Genomic DNA, 24,124 nt, shown 5'->3' with positions numbered 1-24,124 from the left:
TGCAGGGGACCTCGGGGCGTTTGGGCGGCAGACCAGCCACGGGCACCTAAAGCCATGGTCCTAACAGGGAAGGAGAGGAGGCAGGAGGGGCCGGGGACCCAGCACAGGACCGGGAGAACTCACATCCCTGACGACCCGGCCACGGCCACGGATGAACACAGATTCCTGGGCTGTGCCACCGTCAGGTGATTGAGTGAAGGAGTGAGAACAGCTCTGGACCTAATCGGAGACCCCTGCGAGGGGGCTTTGGAAAGAAGGACCAGTGTGTTTCCAGGCTGGAAGCTCTCTGCACTTAAGTTAGCCGTGGAGCGGAGTGGCCACTCTGGTCCTCGGTGGGCCTGTTACCCTCACCTCCAGGGAGGGCTCCAGGCCAGCCAGGACCGCCTCCCCCCAAGGCTAGGAACTCACAGCGACCTCCCGTTTACTTTGTGAATAAGGAGGACTGCACATCACAAAGGACCGACCCTCTTCCACGTACAGGCGTCTTTAATAATTTCCAGCACTGAATTGAGGAGCTGCCTATTTGAAGCAGCTTTCATTCGGAGAAGGAGGATCACCTCCATCGTTTCCACAAACCCCAGCACACTGCCAAAGCCCAAGTCATCTGGATCAACGCGGAAGCCAATTCTGAAAGTCCCCCTGGAGCAGCCATGGGCCAGCTTGTGGGCAACGTGGCCCCTGCGGGGACTGAGACCCTGTGGGGTCAGTGGGGATGGGATCAAAGCTCGTGGTGCAGAATCCATAAGCCGTGGTGAGACAGTCAGGTTGGAAGAAAATCTTAGCGGGCAAGGCTCTTGGGCATCACAGATTCACCATCTCCTTTCAGTTGCCACTGAACACAAGCACCAAGCATTTGCGAGAGGGAAGTGAAAGCTGACCTGAAGTCACCTCGGAAAGCATTAGAGGGTCACGAGGTGGCTTCCAGCCCAGAGGGAGGCTGCTTCACCCTCGGGGCTCCACTCTGCAAAATGGGCTGCTCTGATGGTCAACCAGGTCCCCGTGAGGCCCCCAGCCACGCCTGGGAGGGGGGATGCGGTTACTGTGCCCAAGGCAGCTGCAGAGGGTCCCAGGGGGCTCCCCTTAAAGCTGGACCTCACTCTGACTTCCAGATTGTCCGAGGTGGAGGAGGACTCGGAGCTCGTCTACGGACAAACGGCAGGTGGCCGGTGGGTGTCACCAGCTGGTCCTTTGCCCCAGTGGATCCCACCACAGTGAGCGGCAGTGCCAGGCTGGAGCCCAGCCTTCTGCCCGCCCGTCCAGAGTGCCTGACACCTGGGCTGTAGTAGACACCACCTGCTCCCCCTGCACGCTCTGTCCTCAACCACAGGGTCGTGTCTCCCAGCTTGCAAAGCACGGGTGTACTTGAAGACAGGGTGTGTGTGTAAGGAGACCTGACAGCCTGCCCCCCTTCTTGTTCAGAGAGACAAGAGTCCAGTCACTGTAAGGAGATCTGACAGCCTGTCCCCCTTCTCGTTCAGAGAGACAAGAGTCCAGTCACTTGTCCCGACGTCCAGGAGCACTCACACATCCGGCAACGCTCAGGCAGACACACTCAGGAGTACATAGACAGCCAGGGCGGTCACTGCGTCCTCTCCTGTCCATGCCGGTCATGAAAGCAGCATTAGGAAGCCAGCAGGGAGGGGGTAAAAAATCACACTGAGGAAGATTTTTGTGCTCTTCAGAAAGCTTAAACCACAGCGCCCTGGAGGAAAGACGTACAGCCTAGATGCCTCTTACGAATCAGAGCAGCCTCGGACCAGGGGGCCTTGGAGGTGGTCTGTGAACTTGGGTGAAGAGCTGACGATCTGAGGACTGCTGTCAGCTCATGGGCGGGTTTCCAGCACGGGCCGGGGTCTCTTCTTCCTCCACTGGGCTATGTGCAGCGGAAAGCGTGGGGCAGGAGCGGGGACGCGGTGACCGAGGCGGAGGGGAAGAGGGTGGGTGTCCCGTTCAGGCGAACCTCTCCTCTTAGGGCTGGTGGGTCATCACGGGTTTCTGTGAAGCACAAACACACATGGACACACCATATGCACAAGTGGGTGTGAGATACACAGCCATACACGTAGGCACACACAGGCACAGAAACTCACAGGCGAGGACAGAGGATCATGGAGACACACAGGTGTGCACACGAGTAAAGATGCGCTTAGCTATATGAGTGTGTGCACATAAAAACACACGGGCATGAGCACAGACGCACACACGCACACACGCAGGAGGGCACACAGCTGCACACGAACCCACGGACCTGCGGTCAGAAGGCATCGGTCAACCCCCTGCCGGTTTTTCACTCAACCCCTCTCTGCCTCCGTCTCCCCAGCTATGAATTTGGGTCCATGACACTGGCCCTCATCAAACAGGCTGTGAAGATGCAAAGTATTTTGACAACTGGAAGCGCTGAAACACAGGAAGGTGTGTTCTCATTTGGAAGCACCTAGATTTTCAAGGTCCCATTGGCGATTTCATTATCAGTCTCCTGCAGTGAATGGCCCTGCTCTGGCCACAGCCCAGGTGGCCTTTGCCCGGCTCACGTGGGGCTGGGCAGGGAGCCTTGTCTGGGCTGGGGCTGACGCTGGCTGTGTCGGACCCGTGGGCCCCACCTGCCTGCCCGTCTCCCAGCCCCAGGCATCAGCAGTGAGTGTTGTGAAATCCTTTGAAATCCGTTTAAAGATGGAGTCCGTGGAAATAACAGAGTGGGCACTTTGTCTTCTCGGATAGCCAAGGCATCTGCTCAGACTTGCGTAACCGGGATGAAGTCAGAATTGTTGCTGGGTGGTTGCAGCTGGCAGGTGTGGTGTGGGTGTGGACAGCAGTGGGGATCCAGGGTGTTGGGACCCTGATGGTGGCCACTGAGGCCTCCTGCCCATCCCTGGGCTGTGGGCATGACTCTGGTCCCTCAAGGTCGGCTGTCTCACACTGTGACAGCACTGTGTGTGTGTGTGGACCGCTGTGGGGGCCCCAGGAAGGCAGCACCTCCATCAGAGAACCCGGCGCTTCCCCCAGGATCTCGTGCAGCTGGAAACACCAGGGACCGTGGTGTAGGAGAAGGCCTGACAGAGGTGCTCCTGCAGGCGTCAAGGCCACAGCCGCTCCCGGGCCAGCCTGATGCTCCCTGGGCTTGGGGAGGAACCCCAGACTCCTTCTGCATGGAGGTCCCTCCCAGAGAAGGAGGGGCACAGCGCCGACCCCAGCATCTGCACTGGTGGCTCAGCTGCACGACCTTTAGGCATGCGGGGCTGGGTGGGGAGTCCCCACTGCCTCATGGGCTGTCCCGGATCCCAAGCCCAGACCCCCGGGGGGGTGACGCCCCTCAATCAGCCTGACACTGGGGTACCTTTAGATATGTTTTCCATTTTCCTATAGATCTTTTGTTGATCTTACTTTGCTTGTGAGTTTATCCCAGTTCTTTACTTGGAAGACTTCACGTGTCAGCCGGACAGGTCACAGAGTTTTAAAAGCCCCAGTGAACAGAGAACACTCACTGCAAAGCTGTGGTTGGTGGCTCTCTTCCTGCCGTTGGGGTTTCTCTGGGTCAGGGACCCACGGTACATGGACTTCCGACTGAAGGAGTCATCATCTTTGTCTTTGGGGAAGACAAAAGGGGGCTTGTTTACTAATCACATGCTTACCTCAAACAAGTGTCTTTGCCTCCTAAGAAATTTTAAAAGGAGCATGAAAACAAATGCACCATCCAGGACGAATGCCGTCCTTGTCACCACCAAGACATCAAGAAACTGTGTCCCACGCTCTGTGTGAGGTCTGGAGCTGAGCACCGTGCGAGCGCGTGCCTGCTCAGTGATGTCTGACTCTTTGACACTCCGTGGGCTGTAGCCCCCCAGGCTCTTTTGTCCATGGGACTTTCCACGCAAGAAATACTGGAGTGGCTTGCCATTTCCTTCTCCAGGGGATCTTCCCAACCCAGGGATCGAACCTGCGTCTCCTGTGACTCCCGCACTGGCAGGCCGATTCTTTACCAGTGGCGCCACACTGTGTCCGTACAAATCGTATCACAGACACAGACACCACACCTCCACTTCTACGTGCTTAAAGTAGCAAATTCCAGGGGTCCAGGCGTCAGCTCCCTGCAACAGTCCCGGGGGGTGGCCAGGGACACTGGGGTGTCCTGTGGGTGTCAGGGCATGAGACGCTGGGTCCCCTGGCTTACTTACAAATCTGGGGCCCTGATCAGTCATTTTCTCGCTCTCTTAGGCCTGGGGAATGAGGGGAGCAAGTGACTTACCTTGGCTTTTGGGGTAATTGCTGAGCTCCCTCCTCACGAGACAGGGCACAGCCTCCACCTAGGAGAATGACAGTCTCTGGGTGTCACTATGTCACTGCGATTGTAGGGGCACCAGAAGCTAAACGCAAAGTTCTCATCATTCAAGCAAATTCTGACAAGTGAGGGTAACTGTCTTCTGTTCTTTGGCAATATTAGAACTTTAAAGTACTAAAATGCATGTTATCAATAAATCACCAAATACCAGAATATAAAAGAGATGTATGCCTTTTGGAGAACTGCACATTTTGGGAAGGGATTCTCAAGAGTCTGTGGTCTTGGAGAAGACTCTTGAGAGTCCCTTGGACTGCAAGAAGATCCAATCAGTCCATCCTAAGGGAAATCGATCCTGAATGTTCATTGGAAGGACTGATGCTGAAGCTGAAACTCCAATACTTTGGCCACCTGATGCAAAGAACTGACTCACTGGAAAAGACCGTGATGCTGGGAAAGACTGAAGGCGGGAGGAGAAGGGGACGACAGAGGATGAGATGGTTGGATGGCATCACCAACTCAATGGACATGAGTTTGAGTGAACTCTGGGAGATGGTGAAGGACAGGGAGGCCTGGTGTGCTGCAGTCCATGGGGTCACAGAGTCGGACATGACCGAGCGACCGAACAACAATGATACATGCCCAGCACCCACGGTTGCTGACTCACACCTTCCCTTCCCTCGCCCTTTCCTGTCGCTCAACTCTCTACTCCGGGACAATTCTTTCCCCTTCCTCAGGGGGAAGTGAGAGCCAAACAGCCTGACTTCCCGGGAAGTCCTGCCAACGCCGGCCCCCTGGGATTCAGCCCAGCTCCTCTGGGGCTGTCCCAGGGGCCTGGCCATGGACGCCTCCAGGGCCGGGCATCCCGGGACACGTCAGGGAGGTCTGGCCCCAGGAGAGGCTGGGGTTGGGGCCAGGGGTCCTGCCTGAGACCCTCTAGCTCGGTGGTCTGTGTGGTCTCCTCCCTGACCCCCAGTCTCCCCATCACTGCAACGGGGGTGGCATCCGCCCCGGCTCACTGGGTGTTGTAAACCTCAGACGAAGGGATGGAAAAAATACTGTGTTTACTGGGAAGAGCGACCCAGCGCTGCTGTCACGGGAAGCAGAAGCGACTAGATGGTCACTCGAGATCCCCAGAAGCTGGCAGGACATGGGGCAGATCCTGCTCTCCGTGGGGCCCTGGGAGGCACTGCCCGCTCCCTCCCACCCCACCCCGTGTCTTCCTGACGGGCAGGCTGAGGGGTGTCGCCACCGCCCCCGCCATCTACCCTTGTGCTGCTGCCTGCACGGAGGCTCTGTGCTCCGTCCCACAGGCTGGACGTGCGGCTCCCAGAGCAGGGCCGTCCCCAGACCCTGTGCCAGTGGACACGCGTCCCCCGTGACCGGTGAGCACGCAGGGGGCACACGTCCAGCACGTGGTCCAGATGCAGGACGGCCCCCCTGTGACCTGCGGTGTCTCCGGGGCTCTGGGTTACCCTGAGCCGGGTGCCCTGCCTGGGGGTCTGCCCGCCTCCTCCCCAGCCCCTACCCCAGCCCTGCCCTCTGTCCCACCCTCCCACTCCCCTGCTGGGTTTTCCCAGCTCCCCCCTCCCCGCCCCCTCTCCAAGCCGTGCCTCTGGGGGAAGCCAGCCTGGGAGACTCGCCAGGCTTCTTAAAGTCTCAATATCTCAGCTCCACCGCCCACCAGCTTGTCCTGCTGCTAGAAAAGTCAGGCCAGTTGTTTACCCTCTCCCACCCCGTCGAGCCTGGGTGCAGTGAACACATACCTCGGCCTCATCCAAAGGGTCTGCGTTTGGATCCTTCAGACTCTGGCCAGATTTCCTGACAAGCCGGGGGAGAAAGATCTGGAGAACAAGGAAGGCGTCTGGGCGTCACGACAGCCTGTCTGACCTCCAGCCGCAGGGCAGGTGAGCGGGACTAAGGACGGACGTGCTCTCTGATACTCGGCCTGAAAGGCTGGGATGGTCTGTCAGCCCTCCAAACACACCACTGCAGTGCTGTGGGGTTCAGCAGGTTAAAGTACGGAATGCCCAGCTGGCTCTGACTTGCAGATCAACCATGAGGGAACACTGTAGTATACGCAGGCCCCGAAGAGCGCACAGGGTGTACTTATACGAGGAAATGACTTGTTGCACATCTGAAGTGTTCAGGTTCAACGGGGGTGTCCTGGGGCTGCCCCTGGGGCTCTCCTGGGAGCACCTGTCATTCTTCTGCCAGATTCCCTCACAGTGTGGTCTGCCTGGAGATTCCCGACTTGAATCTGGGAGGAGGATGCCGCTCTCAGGTCTCTGCTGTGGGCGGATCTGCACCCTGACCCTCGATCGCACCCGCTGTGAAGCGGAGCTCTGTTAAGCCTGTCCAGGCCCCCTCACTCTGCCTCCCCTGGGTAAAGTGCTCTTTATGTTAGAATCGGCAGTAACAGATGAAAAAGAATCCCATCCAGGTCACTGACATCAGGGGAGGCGGCTGGTGGGGGCCATTGCTGCCCCAGGCCGCTCCGTGCCCCTCCCAGGGCTCCGGGCACGACCCCCCAGGGCCCCGAAGTCCCTCCACTCACCGGGAGGTTAGACTTCCTCTGGGGTGTTCCCGAGGGCCGCACCGTGAGCCCCGCTGCCTGCAAGGCTGCAATCCTGGACTTGATATTCGAAACCTGGAGGAACGACAGATAGACATCACTCGGAAGTGCCTTCTCGATGTCGCGGGCCAGGAAGAGCAGCTGCTCTGGCTTCATCAAATTTGCTAACATGGTACTCCCCCTAAGATGCGTGTCGCGACCAGGGGCGCTTCCTGGGGACCTCATTTTCACCCATCTTCCATGGTCATCGGAAGGGTCACCCATCCCCAGGGGTGAGGAGAGGGGTTCCAGACATTGTCTGGAGGCTCATCCTTGAGGGTTGGAAGGAAGACGGTAGTGACTAGGGGGAGAGTGGGAGGAGGAAGCTTCCAGGAACAGGAACCAGGGCCCATCAGCTCCATTCAGATGCCTCCCGAGGCCCGCCATCATTCCTGAGGTCCCCAGGGTTCTCTGGAATCGGCCCGCCCCTCACACCTCACTCCTCTAGTGTCAGGGTTTCACTGTTGATCCCTGAACATGCCTCGTTCACACCGCTGCAGGGCCTTTGCACACGCTGCCTTCTTCTTCTTTTAATCTTTGCTTATTTGTCTGCACCAGGTCCTAGTCGCAGCGTGCAGGACCTGTAGTTGCAGCATGTGGGAGCTAGTTCCCTGACCAGGGATCGAACCCAGGCCCCCTGCATTGGGAGAGCGGAGTCTTAGCCACTGAACCACCAGGGAAGCCCCATGCCTTCTTCCAGTGTTATCCCTTCCTGACCACCCTTCTAAGCGGCCTATCCGAGTACTCCCTTGGGCTCTCCTCTCCTCGTGAACCGAGATGACCTCCTTGGTCATGGACTTGCTCTCTGTCTCCTCCCACTAAGGATGTGAGCTCCACGAAGGCAGGGGCTTGGTCTGAGGTGTTCACTGCTGCATCTGTGTGTCTACATGACACCAGCCACACTCGGGAGGTTGAGGACTGTCTGCCCCACAAGAAGGAATAAGTGAACCCAGAGTTCCCAGGCTAGCTTGCTCCCCATAGCCTGCCCAGCCTGGCAACACACTCCTCTTCCCAGGGATGGAAGGGCACGTGCTGGAGAGAACAGAAGCAGGAATGAATGGGCAGTGGGGGCTGGGTTCCCCCAACTCTGAGGGCTGAACCCCTATTCTCCAGGGTCCCCTGGAGGGGGCAGGCAGAGTAGAGCCCAGGCTCCTTCACTGTCTCTGGAAGCCCCTGCTCCATCCTTTGATCTTTGCACACCACTGACCCACCCCCACCCCCAAACTCAGGCCCTGGACCCAAGCACACAGGGTGACCCTCGGTCAGAATTTGAGCCCTGGGGCCGTCCTAAAATCTAAGCCTCCTTCTGGACAGCCCTCCCAGGACAGGGAGGGGAAAGGTCAGCCTCTTCCTCCCACACTGCCTGTCTCTTGCCGACCTGAAGGGGAACAGGCAGGGCTGGGGTGCTGGGGGTGGATGGAGGGCGGCTCCCACGGACACCCCCAAAGTCCTGCTCTGGAGCTGACAGCGTGGGCTCCGCTATGCGAGCTCTTCAGGGCCCTTCCCCAGGCTTCAGGGCCCCCACCACCTGTCTGGGGCACCCTTCGGTCCCCGAGGAGAAGGGCGTGTCTCTAGGCCATGCACGTTCCAGGCGGCAGGCCAGCCTGGGGACTCCGGCTTCACTTATTCCTTCTCGTGAAGCGAACAGTGCTCCATCTCCTGAGCGGGGCAGGCATCGCGCGGCCAGCCGCCTACCTGGCTCTCCGTCCGCCGCACCTCGCAAGTTGTGGCGGCCACTCGGCCCTCCAGCTCTGCCAGCTCCGCCTCCGTGGTCCTGCTGGGCTGCTCGGGGTCCCCAGGACTCAGCGGGTCCTTTCCCCGGCTGGGCGTTTGGCCTGCAGCCGTGCGGACCTAGGACAGGGAAGCCCCAAGTGTGACCACGGGGCAGAGAGGCCGCAGGGCTCTCACTGACGCACGTCCCGTCCTGACGATGCTTCTCTCTGCACTCCAGGGGCGGCCGGGCACCCGGGGCCCTTAGGACCCACCAACGGTTGTGTCTGGTGGCTTAGTCACAAACTGCTGATCCCTGGCCCTGCCTCCCCGTCTCCTGCTGAGACTGCTCGGGGGACCTCACCTCCCGGGTGGCCCCAGGGTGGTCCTCGACAGTCTTGCTTCTGCCCATCTCAGCCCCTGCATCCATGCCCTCCTCCTCCTCCGCGGATGAGGCCCCTTGGTCACTGATGTGGCTGGTCAACTCCTCCAGCTTTCTCTTGAGGGCCGCCTCTTCTGCGTCGGCATCTGTGGGCTCGTCACCACCTGGATGCTGAAATGGACAAGCGGGTGGGTCTCACTCAGCAGGTCATGTGGAATCACCGTGCTCAGAGGCAGGGCTCCGGGAGGCGCCCCGTCCTCCGCCCCCCTGGGACTCGGCTGGAGCTGTGGTCTCATCCACCCTCCACACGAGCATGGCCAAGGTGCTGCCCACCCCTGCCTCCAGAACCAGGCAGGGTGGGGCGTCCTAAAGATCCTAACAGCATCCAAGCCATTGGAGAGGCACCATTTTGAATAGCTCTCTGTCCCCAAACTGGGTCCCCAAGCTATTTCCCAGGGCTTAGCATCATTGTTAAGGTGCCAAACCAAGATCTCGGCCTGGACTGTTTGGAAGTGGTTGGCTGAGGCCCAGCGAGTTGACACGTTCTCTGGGTTTTCCTCTGTCCGCTTCATGTTTATACTGAAGTAGGGCTCAGGGGTGGGTCCTGAACTTGCATAAGAACAGTGGCATTCACGTCCACTGACCACGGCATGTCTCTGCCTGCCAGGCTCTGTGCCCACGCCTCCTGTCGGCTTTGCAAGGGGAGTCAGAGTCGCAGATTCCTGCCTGGAGCTGAGACGTGTCCACAGCATATCTGTGACTCTTGTGTGAACATTGCAGGCGTGTTTTCTGTGACACCGTGAGCAGCACCTTTGCCGCGAGTCCCTTCTTGAATCTAGAGCCAGGGAAGTTTGTCATCTGGCTTGGATGAGATTCATACAACCCAGAATGTCTACTTATCTGCCTCAGCTGCTGAGAAACATGGAGGAAAATAGTGCTTGTATCTGGCAATCTCTGCTCCAGGCTCTTATCTGTGTATGTGCTTCTCAAAACTAATTTTCAGGGTGGGATTATTTTGTCAAAATTGTTAAAATCTCTGTTATAAATGCAGTTGCGATTGCAGCATAAACAGGGGCTGGAATAGAAGGGAACCAACATGTATGGATGTGAGAGTTGGATCATAAAGAAGGCTGAGCCCTGAAGAATTGATGCTTTCAAACTGTGGTGCTGGAGAAGACTCTTGAGAGTCTCTTGGACTGCAAGGAGATCCAACCAGCCCATCCTAAAGGAGATCCGCCCTGAATATTCATTGGAAGGACTGATGCTGAAGCTGAAACTCCAGTACTTTGGCCACCTGGTGCGAAGAGCTGACTCATTTGAAAAGACCCTGATGCTGGGAAAGATTGAAGGTAGAGAAGAAGGGGACGACAGAGGATGAGATGGTTGGATGGCATCATTGACTCAACGGACATGAGTTTGAGTAAACTCTGGGAATTGGTGATGGACAGGGAGGCCTGGCGTGCTGCAGTCTGTGGGGTTGCAAAGAGTCAGACGGGACTGAACTGAAATGCCTGAGACTGCACCCCTGCACGCCTCTGAGTTTCCTGCACCTTCTGCTGGGCCCACTGAGGCACAGGCTCTAGGTACAGCTGATGGCAGGGGGCCTGGATGGGGCAGGGGACTCCACTCACACCACCACCGCCCCCACCCCAGCTCTCTAAGCACCATGCATAAGCTCACAACCCAGGAAATCTCAAGAGATCTGGGTGGGTGCCTCAACCTCCCTTAACAAAGGGGCTTCAGCTCTCTCTCCTTACTTGGCTGGGACCTTCCTGGCCCCTGCCTGGCCCCTGGGGGTCACCTGCCTGCCAGAAGCATGACTGTATCAGCAGGAAATCCACAGCTGACACCTGCATATCCGCTCACAGATCTGGAGCAGAGGGTGGGACTCAGTGGTTGGAAGATGGAGCCGCACCCGCCATCAGGACACTGACACCCACCACCCTGGGAGCTCCAGACGCCAGTCGGTGGAAGGAGAGCTAAGCGCGCCATCGGGGACATGGGCTGGGAAGGGAACTGGGAGGCCTCTGTTCTGACCAGAGGGCTCTGGGGCGCCAAGCTGCAGCAGGAGCAGGCAGCAGGGCCTGGGGAACATGACTAAAGCAGGAAAGGTGACACGTTCGGCGTCACTGCCGTGGGCAGTGGACACGTCACCACTGATCGTGAGCCATACAGGAAGGTGGGAATTGATCGCGCCAGCCTGATGGAACGAAACGGCCAGTGCCCCGGGTCACCGTGGGCCAGGAGGCACCAAGGTAACGACCTGAAGTGACTCAGTGTACGGCTTCCTCGTCCCTGAGTCACCAGCTCTTGAATCTTGAGTCACAGTCTATTAGCTCCCAGGCTGGGACAGAGGAAATCAATTCTTCCATTTTCCTGCGAGCCCAGCAGATGTATCTTTCCTGCCATTATCTTGTCCGTGGGCCGCCTTGTCTTAAGAGGCAAATGGCGCCAGCGGGCTGGGAAGACTCTTCCGCGTAGTTTCGTAGGTAATTAATTAGTTTGATCTTCACAGCAGCAAGGGCCCTGAGTGGGCAAGTCTGCCCAGAGAAGAACACGAGCTGAGAAACTTAAGCATGAAGGTTTCAGGCAGGAGGGGCCCTGCCGTCACCTCAAGTGGCTGCTGGCAACTGGAACCAGCTCTGGTCGCACGCTGTGTCATCTGAGAAGCAACAATCAATCCCTGGTGGGGCGGGTCGGGGTGCTCAGGGGACAGCCTTGTGTCCCCAGGGAGCATGGCTGGCCTGGAACACGTGGCCAGAGGGTAAGAGCTGAACCAACCAGAGCCCAACACAGGCACAGTGAAATGTCACATCCAGAGTGAAACAGAAGGAAGCACACCCATGATGAGAATCAGGAAGTTCTCATCCTGACAGAGAGGGGCTGGGGGGCAGCGTGGAGCCACAGGGAGGCCACAGTCCTCAGTCCAGGAGGTGAGCTTCAGGCTCCACGCTGCTCTCTGGGCGAGGACTCGGACATCCGCCTCCTGGACGGCACGGACACGATGCACAGAGCACTGTCCTGCTTTTCCACCTGGGATCAAGAGCTGCTGGCCCCATGTGGACTCCCCCCTCCCCCAAGGCACACCTGCCTCTCAGGCGCTCAGGAACTCAACGCTCTTGGCCCTCCCTTCTGCAAGAGCGGGAGTCACTCTGCTCCGTGTGAGCTCTGTGTCGAGGTAAATCACACGCTCCCGGGACACACGGGTGGCAACTCGGAATAAACTCCTAGTGTTCTCAGCTCCTTTGCAGCAAAACGTAAACGAACAACTTACAAATACAGTCCAGACAGACACAGGCCGTGGAGGAAAACAACCACTGTCGCTTGCTGCTGGTGAGGCCCTTTGTGGGGAAACTGAGTCAGGTCCCCAGCGCTCACCACCCACCACTCGGGGTGGGGTGCGTGCCATGGCGTGCCATCTCAGGGCCTTGGAGCATCCATCCTCGGTACCACTGCACCATCTTCGGCTGCCTCTCGGCACGAACGATTGTTTATACAAAGTCTTTGCTGAGTCCCTCACCCAGAAAGTCCCGACCATGAGTACAGACTCAGACAGACAATAGGTCACAGGAGGACCATTCAGATGGACCCCAACAAAAGATTATTCTTGAGAACTCTTGCCCTCCCACAGGCATGTCTGTGAGACCTGGTTTAGAAGAGCTGCTCTGAGAGATGGGCGGAGGCAGAGACCTTCCTCCAGGGCCCTGCAGCAGCTCCTCCACGAAGACCCTGTAAGGGTCGGCCCTGGGTCTTCACTGACACTTGGGGATGCTGCTGCCTTGGGAGGTCACTCTTGGTCCTGCCCAACTCCCTGTTCATAAAGATGTGGAGGACACCCTGCAGGCGAAATGTTAGTTGGAGTAAATAAAGTCAAGAGAAAGAAATGGAGAATTCCAGAGACAAGGTACAAGCATGAAATTCAAGGAGGCAAGAAGGATTGGTGTCAGTAGGGCAAATACCGGGATCTGTGTTTTCCTGAAAGTCACTGAAGTTGCTAAATTTAAAACTTGCTGAAAATAGACAGTTTAATTCTAGTCTTCATCCCATTGTCCCTGGGAACTGGGAACTGCTCTACCAGATGTGTTCTGCAACCCACAGAGGTCTCTGCCTGGGGAGGTCTCTATCTGGGGAGGTCTCTGTCCTGGGGAGGTCTCTGTCTGGGGAGGTCTCTGTACGGGGGAAATCTCTGTGTTGCAGTGGCCTTTCCCTCCACCACCATCCTCCCCCACCCTCCTCTGCCTGGGGAGGTCTCTGCCTAGAGAGGTCTCTGCCTGGGGAGGTCTCTGTCCTGGAGAGATCTCTGTCTGGGGAGGTCTCTGTCCTGGGGAGGTCTCTGTCCTGGAGAGGTCTCTGTCTGGGGAGGTCTCTGTCCTGGGGAGGTCTCTGCCTGGGGAGGTCTCTGCCTGGAGAGATCTTCGCCTGGGGAGATCTCTGTCCTGGGGAGGTCTCTGCTTAGAGAGGTCTCTGCCGGGGGAGGTCTCTGTCTGGGGAGGTCTCTGCCTGGGGAGGTCTCTGTCCTGGGGAGGTCTCTGTCCTGGAGAGGTCTCTGCCTGGGGAGGTCTGTCTGGGAGGTCTCTGCCTGGGGACGTTTCTGCCTAGAGAGGTCTCTGCCTGGGGAGGTCTCTGTCCTGGGGAGGTCTCTGTCTGGGGAGATCTCTGTCTTGGAGTGGCCTTTCCCTCCCCCACCATCCTCCCCCACCCCCAGGGGCCAGCCAGTGACCCCCGGTCTGAATCAAAGCACGCTTCCTTTGTGTCAGCATCTACCTAGCTGTTCCCCAAAGGAATTGAGACCCCCCTGGGTCGCACGGCAGAGAGAGACCGCTCTTCCCTGCAGGCCTTCTCAGGGCCTCTCATGCCCTGCTGAGCTCAGGGCAAAGGGTCAGCGACACCTCTCAGGGATGGAGGTGGGAGCAGGAGGAATGCCCGGCCCCGGGTCGGGCGACACCTCCAGGTGGTGTTACAGGAACGAGGGCCAGCGGGCTGAGGGCACGGACTCCGGAGAGGGAGACACGCAGAGCTGAAGCCGCGCATCTGCCCCACTGATGCTTTAGCCCAAACCTGACACTGATTCACCGAAGAGCCAAGCAAAGACAGGCTCCTCCTACAAGTCAGGAGCTCCACAGGCCACCTTCCAGAGTGCAGTCACGAAGGGCCTGAGGCTGGAAAGGCCCCTCGCCCGTTCCAGGCCGGCTTGGACGGAGGACAGGCCGGCACCCCACCCTCCCTGCTGGAGAAGGGCAGATCTCCTGCTGTCAGCGCTGGGGCAGGGGGCTCAGCGAAGGCCCTACCTGCTGGGCAGCCCTACTTCTCATCCCCAAGGCCCTGGGGAGCAGTTGGTAGCCTGTGACGCCAGGCTGGATGAAGTACAAGCTGGAATCAAGACTGCCGGGAGAAATATCAATAAGCTCAGTTATACAGATGACATCACCCTCATGGCAGAAAGCGAAGAAGAACTAAAGAGCCTCTTGATGAAAGTGAAAGAGGAGAGTGAAAAAGTTGGCTTAAAACTCAGCATTCAGAAAATGAAGATCATGGCATCTGGTCCCATCACTTCATGGCAAATAGATGGAGAAATAATGGAAATAGTGAGAGACTTTATTTTTTAGGGCTCCAAAATCACTGCAGATGGTGATTGCAGCCATGAAATTAAAAGATGTTTTCTCCTTGGAAGAAAAGCTATGACCAACATAGATACCATATTTAAAAGCAGAGAATTACTTTGCCAACAAAGGTCCCTCTAGTCAAAACTATGGTTTTTCCAGTAGTCAAGTATGGATGTGAGAGTTGGACTATAAAAAAAGCTGAGAGCCGAAGAACCAATGCTTTTGAACTGTGGTATTGGAGAAGACTCTTGAGAGTCCCTTGGACTGCAAGGAGATCCAACCAGTCCATCCTAAAGGAAATCAGTCCTGAATAATCATTGGAAGGACTGATGCTGAAGCTGAAACTCCAATCCTTTGGTCACCTGATTCGAAGAGCTGACTCACTGGAAAAGACCCTAATGCTGGACAAAATTGAAGGCAGGAGGAGAAGGGGATGACAGGCTGAGATGGTTGTATGGCATCACCGACTTAATGGACATGAGTTTGAGCAAGCTCCAGGCCAACTCCTGATGGAAAGGGAAGCCTGGCGTGCTGCAGTCCATGGGTTTCAAACAGTTGGGCATGACTGAGAGACTGAACTGAACTGAAAGGCTTTGGAATAACAGGTTGCTTCTTCCTCTTGTGAAATATATATATATATGTCTTAAGATCCCCAACCACTGATCGAACCCGAGTCCCCTGCAGGGGAAGGTCAGAGTCCTAACCCCTGGACACCCAGGGAATTCCCTAAAGACACAATACTTGATAAAGTATAAAATAGATATTTTCATTACAGGGGATCAAGTACTGATACCTGCTATAACGTGATCAACCTCAAGAACACTGCTCTCAGTGAGAGAAGCCAGGAACAAAAGGTCACAGATTGTACGATCGCATTTATGTGGACTGTCCAGAAGAGGCAAACCCGCAGAGACAGGAAGCAGGCCGGTGTTTGTGGGGCGGGAGGGTACAAGCTTCCCTTTGTGGTGACAAAGACGGATTGGAGCTGACAGAGGTGGCGTTTGCACCACCTTGTGAATCTGCTAGATGCAGATTGGTTATTTTGCTAAATGTTCATTCTGCTAAATGCGTCGTTTATTTTATTTTTAGAATTTTATTTATTTATTTGGCTGTGCCGGGTCTTCACTGCTGCACAGGCTTTTCTCTAGTTGCAGCTCCCGGGCTCCAGAGCACAGGCTCAGTATTTGTGGCCCATGGGCTTAGTAGCTCCGTAGCACGTGGAATCCTCCCAGACCAGGGATGGAACCCGTGTCTCCTGCACTGGCAGGCGGATTCTTCACTACCGAGCCACCAGGAAAGCTCTGGACTGCTCACTTTAAAATGGTTAATTGTGTGCTATGTGAATTTCATGTCAATAAAAAATATATTTTGAAGACACCGCATCTCTGTTATGTGGGCTTGCCAATCTTGTAGTTTAAAAGTTCTGAAAGCTTTAAGCTCTCAGAGGTGAACTGACGTTAAGGTAAAAAGACCTCAGACCCAAAGAAGCAACCAGAATGTGTTCTTTCCGTCCCCCTTTACCTGGCTCTCAGAGGCAGTCCAGCCTTTCTGTCTGGGATGGTGAGAGGCCACTCTCTGAATCCAGATGCTTTCTTCATCCGAGGTGTCCACGTCGGCCAGATACTGGGAGGGCAGCTGCTCATTCCTGAGGATGTTTGTCCCTTTGGAGTGAGAATGGGGTTGTGTTATGTGGGGTGAAAAACTGAAGGTCAGTGGGCATTTTATCCAATGAAGAAAAATGAGAGATCAAAGACAATGGAGACATGGTTCTACTCCACTGACGATACGGGGCTGAAGATCCCTCAACTGAGATAAGAAGGGAGCGGAGTCCTTGTCCCCCTACGAGGAACTTTGGGGACAGAAGCCCCTGGCCCGGCCGGGACTCACTGGGGGCTCCAAGCATTGGAAGCTAGGTGGTGCCTGGTGTGACAGACGTGGGTCCCGGCAAGTTTCCACGCGTGGGCATGACTTTTGGAAGTCTTTCCACCTTAGTCTCTGGGGCTGGCTTTCCTGCCAGACTAGTGATTCCCAGACTCATGGGCATGGGTCACCGATGGTGTCACTTCAGAGGCTTATTCCTGGGCCCTGGTGGTGGCAGATCCCCCAAGTCCTCACCAGAAAGTACCCTCCAAGCTCTGGGTTGGCCTGGAGTGCACCATACACAGCCATGCTGGGACAGGGAGGGGGCGAGCTTGCGTGGGAGGACACATAGGAGCCCATGTCCCGGGAGTCAGCGTCCACAAGCTGCTCTTGTGTCTGACCTGCCGCAGGGCTCTGCTGACACCTTGCATGGCCTGGGGGCGGGGCTCTGAGCTCGGATGAGGCTCCGGCCCTAATGACCCTGTGGTTGCAGCCCAGGAGACCTGTGCTGAGGACCTGGGGAAGCCGTGCCAGACACCTGGCCCCTGTGGGCTTGTCAATGTGTGTAGCTTTAAGCCAGTACGTTTGTGATAAGTTGTTACTCGGCAATAGCTAACAGATACAACCATCCCATTTAAAGTCCCCAACAGTGTGGTGAGTTAGGTGCTGGCCCTGGTTTACAATGAGGACACTGAGCCCGGTGGTTAAGGGGTTTGATCAAGCACACACCGTACTCCTTTAAAGCTCAGACCTTGTGACTTGTCTGATACATTTATTGAGACGGCACTAAGGATCAGTCTCCCACACTTGCTGTAAGATGCTCCCGATTTAAGAGGCGAGGTGACAGAATATGTCTTAGAGTCCAGGAGATAGGGTGGCGAGTTGGTCAGCAGAGCTGGGCTTGGTACTCAGAGCTGCCTGGCCCCCCAGGCACCTGCCCCAGCTCCACAGAGTCTGTCTTCCCCTCCCCTCCCACTGCCCCCGCCATCCACGTGCTGGGGGTGATCAGGGATCCCGGGAGGAAACGTGCTGATCTACGTCTTCATCCAAAGACTCAGTCAATGTAGATTCACTTACCCATTGTTTATGGGGAAATAAAAGTCCCCTCCCCACCCCCCAAATGCCTCCAGCATCTTAATGGGTGTGTGGATCATGAGATTAGAGTCCCTATAATACAATGAAAAGGGAAAATGGAAAGAAGGCCCATTTCCTGGCAGACACTGTCTTAACTACATTTCCCCGGGAGCTGGCCCCACTGTGGTCAGGTCAGGTGGGAGCACATTGTGGCGGGCAGCCTGGGCTGTCTGTGGTCTCATTGGCTTCTACATCACTCGGACACCTGACCCCCCGGACCCCGGCGCCCACTCCCACAGGGCACAGAGACAGACAGTGGTTCGAGATTTCATCTCTAAGCCACTGATAACAAAATCAAACTGAGCGAACCCAGGGTCTCAGCACGAGCAGACCTCCCGGGTCACAGCAGGCAGGCAGGCAGCCCAGATGGACCTGCGCCCTATCTCGGTCCCAGGTTTGGAACTGCCTGGTCCTGCGGCCAGGAAGGTTGGTCCAGGTGACCGGTGACCCTAGTCATTTCAGGGACACCTGCGTGTCTCTATCCCACTCCCACTCGACATCCCCCGTCACGGGTGGCAGTGAGGTGTGACCAGCCAGGGGGTTGAGCTGGTACCTCTGAGGGTTACGGGGAGGCACCCTGCCCCAGGGAGCTCCACTGACAGCGGCGTCTGCCAGGACTGCACACGCTGGACAATCCCAGGAAGGAAGGGGCTCCTGGCAATCAGCCAGTGTCCCAGCGTTGTGAGGTGCCGGGTTCCAGCCACCCCCTACTCCCATGTGGAGCCTGTGTGGAAGACCACGGTCAAGCGCACTCACCAGGAGTGGCAGCGACCCCTGGGCCTGCAGTGCAGGACTCTCCCGGCAGGCAGAGCTCCGAGAGCTCGTCTGGTCCGGCAGGTGAGAGGCTGATCCTCTGCTCTTCTGGACGGGGGTGGCACCCGGGGGCCCTGGCATCAGCCTGGTCCAGGATCCCGGCCTCCTGGGAGGTGGTCTCCTCCGCGCAGGGGTCATCTGTGAGGGCCTGAACACACGGGAATGGTCAGCAGGTTTCACTAGGAACAGGCAGCTCCTTGGAATGTCTTTCCAGTCCAAGGACTGAGAGTTTTCAGGTATCATTTGACAGACCAAACACAAGTCACCCCTCCTCTCCACCCCAGCAATTCAACTCCCTTTCATTTCAAAGGGCTGGACTTGCCACCAGAGCAGGACCGTGGACCAAAGACCTGATGGGTGCTGGGTCCCAGCTCTCTTCCCTTTTGGACCCTGCACCCAGGGGTCCATAGATCGCCCTGGGTGGACCCCATCCTGGGCTGGCACCACCAGAGCCAGGGCACTGAGATGTCAGGGCTCCAGCTGGGGCGCCGTCACTCTGGGGATGGGGTGCGCCAGGCTCAGTCTCCAGTCCCTCGTGGAAGGGATTCCGTGAGGCAGAGATCACTCCTTTTCCAGATGAGGTGGGAGGCAGGGAGCCTCACACAGGTTGCCCAGACCAAGGGCACAGAGCCAAGGAGCAGAGGGACCACATGGCCGGGCTCTCCCTGGCAGCCCTGCGGAGGCCCCGTGTCCTGGTGTGATTACTAACAGCCTCTTCCACCACAAGACCATCCTAGCTTGGGCAATAAGGTACAGGAGCCCTGCGGATCAGACAAGGGGTGTGGGACTCGGGGACCGTCCGACTCCTCTACCCTGCACTCCTGAGTCACGGGGGGTTTGCCTTCATTAGAGGACAGACAACCCAGGCCCCCGACTCATTGGCCCTGCACCCCTCTTCTCAAAGCAGCCCACCCAGGCTCTCCAGGACAGGAGGGTGTGAGGCCTCTGTACCCCGACTCCAGTTGCCTCCCCCTGATGCTACGCCCACAAGCATAGCAGACTGTCCCCCAGAATGCTGTCCTTTCCTGGGGCCCAAAAACCTGTCCCCCAGGTTAACTCAGGGGCGAAAAGAGAGCCCACTGACCTGCAGGCCGTCTGTGGCCCCTGAGACCGAGGACAGGCTTGGCGGGTGACCACAGAATGGATCGGAGTCGTCTGAGTCGGCCTCAAAGTCCCAGCCGTGGATGGGGAGGAGGCGCTTTTTCTGAGCAGGTAGGGATTTCAGGGAGAGAGGAGGGAGGGTCAGCCTGATGGTGGGGGCCAGACATCCCAACCCCAGGCAGCAGGGGGTCGGGAGGGAGGGCTCCTTCACGGGCCCATCTGCCTTCTGTGCTAGACACGAGCAGACTCCAAGGAGGCTCCAAGGGCTGCCCAGAGCCCACCCCCATCACAGGATCCGCACCCCCATCCCCTCTTAGAAGAGCAGGGGGAAACACCCGCTGGGCCTCCGATGGGCACCTGGCTGCTCAGAGGCACTGAGGTCACAGGCCTGGGCCGCAGCCTTGGGGGGGCAGGCAGGGTTTCTCGGGCTAAGGGGGGGGGCCTCCCGGCCCTCCCCCTTTGGTGAAGGAGGGGAGCCCAGCATGGAGAGAAGGTGGGGAACGGGGCCCCCAAGAGCTCCTTCACCTCTAGATGCTAGAGCAGAGCTGAGTTCCAAATCCTTCCTTCATAACAGTTTCCACCTTTTGAATGTATTTGCAGGGAATATTTCAGACACTAGAGAGTGATTCGGGAGCCCAGTAAATAGCACGAGTACAGTTCTATTTTCATAAGAAGATGCATGTGCTCCCCAGGGAGCAGCTGGCAGAACTGCCAGTGTGGCTCTCAGAGACTCCCTGACTCTCCAAGGGTCTCCATCCAGCACCACCCACCCTGCCCCGCCCCTGCCCCCATCCCCTTGTCGTCCCGCCCAGACCCCCAGAGGCTCTCTCTCCTGCCTTTATCTCCAAAAATAAGTTGAAAACTACGTGAAAACAGACTAAGGGAAAACGGGGCTTCCCTGGTGGCTCAGTGGCAGAATCCACCTGTCAATGCAGGAGACACGGGTTTGATCCCTGGTGGGAAGACCCCACATGCCAAGGAGCAACTAAACCCAAGCACCAGAATCACTGAGCCTGTGTTCTAGAGCCCGGGAGCCACAGCTACTGAGCCCATGTGCTGAAGGTCCTGAAGCCCGTGTAGCCCAGAGCACGTGCTTTGTAACAGCAGTGAGTGAAGTCGCTCAGTCGTGTCTGACTCTTTGCAACTCCGTGGACTGTAGCCCACCATGCTCCTCTGTCTGTGGGATTTTTCAGGCAAGAAGACTGGAGTGGGTTGCCATTTCCTTCTCCAGGGGATCTTCCCAACCCAGGGATTGAACCTAGGTCTTCCGCATTGCAGGCAGACGCTTTACCGTCTGAGTCACCAGGGAAGCCCTTGCAACAGCAGAGGCCCCTCCAGTGAGAAAGATGAGCACTGCAACTAGAGAGAAAGCCCCGCTCGCTGCAACTAGAGAAGGCCAACACGAAGCCGCAAAGCCTGGACAGGGCCAAAAATAACTAATAAATAAAATAAAGAACACAGCCTTGAAAAAACAGGTGAAAACAGGCATAAACCAATAAAAGCAAGACTCATGGTTGGCTATAAACAAAAGCAAGAAAGTTCACAGAGGAGAGCCGGAGGGGGCTGCTTCCCTGAAAGGTACAAAGGCTCACTCGGGGACACTGGTGCCCTCAGGACAAGCCCCAGGACTCTTGGCTGGATGGGCCAGGCTGGAGGTCCAGGCAGGCCCTGCCCTCCGCTGTGTGCTCTGGGTTCCCACCGGGATACTGATGCTGAGAGCTGAGAGGACATCTGGATTTGGTACCCAGCCATCTCAGAGACCCCGGAGCACGGCGGAGGTGGCTGGATCTCCGGGCTCCTGCCAGGTTAGCTAGTGGAGGCACGCAGAGCCTGAGGTTTCTCCGGAATTCAGAACAGAGGCTCCAGCTTCCGGGGGGAAGTGGGCGAGGTTGGCGGAAGACCTACTTGGCTGCCAAGGGGCTGGGCCTGGGCCGCTGTGTCCCCTTCTCCATCCTCATCAGTCTGCTCTTCCTCTCCACTTGGGTGTCCGGGCATCTGCTCAGGCCCACCTGCAGTGGATGCCTGCGTGACTCCACCAGGAAGAGAGACCGGGACAAACCATTCATCCACCCACCCACCCACGCATCCGTCCATCCCCCCACCTCCACCTGCTGTGAAGCTACCCGACCAGGCCCTTTGCTGGCCTCCAGAGCCCTGTCAGAGCATCGCATAGGGCTGGCCTGAATCCACAGCAGGAAACCAACGCCCCGCATCACTTTCACCAACAGTCGCCTTCACTGACTGCTTCCTAGGGATCTGAAGACACCGCGGTGCGGTGGCCGAAGGGGCCCTGGAGCTGTCATGCTCAGCCCAACAAACCTCTTCACCTGCAGTCCATTCACCTCCTTCTCAGCAGCCCCCGAGACTGGGGGGTGAGGCTCAGCCCCTGGCGTCCCTCCCCGCCTCTCTCCTGACCCCGGTGTTTCCTCACCTGCATCCCCAGGCCTGGCCCCCCCATCCCCTGTTATCCCCACTGCAGCCTCATTTTTTCCTCTTTTCTCCTGTTCGCCCTGGCCTGGCCTGGATTCTTCTCTTAAGACACTACCAGGATGACCCCGTGAATTCTGGGGTTCAGTCTGGCAGCCTCGGGGATCATCCCCCCTGCTCAGGGGCAGAGGGCACCCTGGCACCTGTGTGAGCAGGAAGGACTTACTGTGGACGTCGGGCGCGCTCCGCACTCCATCAGGTAAACCTACGATGGAGGAAAAGGCGCTGAGGGGACCGGCATTCTCCAGGAGCCACCTGCCCGAGCTGGGCTTCCTTTCCTGCCCCCCGACACTGCCTGCCCGTCCTGTTTCGGGGGCGGAGGAGGGAGGCGTGGGGAACGCGCCCACCGCTCTGAAGCCTCCCACGCAGGGAAGACCCCAGCGGGCCCCCCACCTGCTACCCTGCCTGGGCCAGGTTTCAAAACATTCACTTTGATCCTTTCTTCTCTGTAAGTTTGAATACTTTTTTTAAAGGCAAGACTTCCCCATTTCGCGCTCACTCCCGGCGCGCTTTCTTGTCTGCTGCCCTGACAGGGGCCAGCAGGGAGAAGGCAGCCCCCCGGACCATTACCCGGCCTGGGCCCGCCGCACTGCCCGCCGCCCCCCACCCGCAGCGGCCGGAACCAGGACTTTGATTGCTCCGCAGCGCCACCTCCTGGCCGGCAGCGTTGACAGTTCGGAAACGGGAGGTTCCGGGTGGTACCGGCTCCCGCAGCTTTGGGCCCTGGCTGGGCCGTCAGAATCCTCCTGGCTTTTTACCTAAGGCGGATTCCTGAGCCCACTCGGGTCTCTAGAAATAAGCGCCCCCCACACCGGGGCGAGGCCCAGGTCCTCAGGGTTGTGATGTGGCTGTGGTTTCCCACCGCGAGCGGGGACTTGAGATTCTCAGATGCTCCGCAGGATGGCTTTTCCCACGTTGCCTGTGGTTCCCACGCCTGAGCCCTGCGCAGAGGGGCCCCTAGGCTGGCCGACCGAGCCGGCATGGGGATTTACTGATAAGCTCCAGCCGAGATAGAGAGATGGGTCGTGGAGAAGCAGCCCAGGGAGGAGGTGGGGAACCCCCCCCAAGAATAGGGTGACGGCGCCTCCCTGCGTCCCCAGGGCACCCTTAGTGATGCTGGCTGTCTCAGCGTGGTTCTCAGGAGGACTGCTCTACTCTTAAAAATGTCCTGGTTTCAATGATTTACCACATGCCCCCACAGCCCCGCCCAGGGAAGGTCCCTCACCCCACGGTGGTCTGCTCCTCCAGGTGCTAAGAGCTATTCCAGGTGAGGGTGCCTCTGGGTGGTCTGTGCTAAATTCAACAGTGTCCTAAGGGACTGCCCTAGTGGTCTAGTTGGCTAAGACTCCAAGCTACCAATGCAGGGGGCCTGGGTTCAATCCCTGGTCAGGGAACTATATCCCTCATGCTGCAAGGGTTCAGATGGTGCAACGATCCCATGTACTACAAAGACCTAGGACCCCAAGTACCACAACTAAGACCCTGGGAAGCCGAAGAAATATGAACAAATACAATAAAAACACACGAGTGTGCTGAGACCCCTCTGAAACCTGTGCCAGGCCCAGTGCGTGTGCAAGTGCCCTGGGGGTGGCCATGCCCCACTTCTGCACCCTCCCATTAACCTGGGGCTTTAAGGGGCACAAGACACAAGGCGGCACCTCCCCAGAAGGCCTAGGGCAGACGGCCAGGCTGGGCGCAGTGAGGACACCGTCCATCTCAGGAGCATGGCACCTTTTCTGGATCTGCAGGGGATCCAGACCCGAGGGAACTGGCCTTGGTCCCCCAGGTAGAGACAGTCAAGATGCTGAGCCCCCAGACAGCGGCCTAATAGCTCTCATAGCCTGGATGCCTGGCCAGGTGTAACGGCAGAGCCTGGGGCTCAGGTGATAGGATGACAGGCTAGTGCTTCCTGAAAACACTGCTCAGTTCTCCCCATCCAAGTTTAAGAGGAACTTTCAAGTTCAGGCAACCTCAGAGCCTTCCCTGAAATATTCATCTACCCAAATGGCTTCAAGGTGGACAACACAGGTGAACACACGTGGAGTGTAAGAGCACAGTTTGAATTTCAAGTTCTTCATGGAATAAATACTTGGATTCAAAATATGAAAGCCACTGACTGAGTTATAATCCATCTCTTCAAGTCTTGATTA

The 24,124-nt window shown here is 57.4% G+C and overlaps 1 protein-coding gene across 4 annotated transcripts in view; it reads right to left on the bottom strand.

The window, feature by feature from the left end:
* Positions 1-457: 457 nt before the first annotated feature.
* Positions 458-24,124, bottom strand: part of MLPH (melanophilin) — a 45,933-nt gene continuing 22,266 nt past the window's right edge. The window contains 12 exon segments of one of the 4 annotated variants that reach the window (NM_001081597.1): positions 458-1,995; positions 3,483-3,583; positions 4,241-4,298; positions 6,037-6,114; positions 6,828-6,920; positions 8,580-8,735; positions 8,959-9,147; positions 16,101-16,240; positions 18,330-18,534; positions 19,471-19,590; positions 21,393-21,496; positions 22,141-22,179. In NM_001081597.1, the coding sequence (NP_001075066.1) occupies positions 1,969-1,995; positions 3,483-3,583; positions 4,241-4,298; positions 6,037-6,114; positions 6,828-6,920; positions 8,580-8,735; positions 8,959-9,147; positions 16,101-16,240; positions 18,330-18,534; positions 19,471-19,590; positions 21,393-21,496; positions 22,141-22,179 (1,310 nt within the window). In that variant the 3' untranslated portion in view covers positions 458-1,968. 4 annotated transcript variants of the gene reach the window in all.

This window comes from Bos taurus, chromosome 3 (assembly GCF_002263795.3).
Source record: "Bos taurus isolate L1 Dominette 01449 registration number 42190680 breed Hereford chromosome 3, ARS-UCD2.0, whole genome shotgun sequence".
In the NCBI taxonomy this organism is placed as follows: domain Eukaryota; kingdom Metazoa; phylum Chordata; class Mammalia; order Artiodactyla; family Bovidae; genus Bos; species Bos taurus.
Note: the sequence above shows the minus strand (reverse complement) of the source record. Positions and strands in the feature narration are given on the sequence as shown.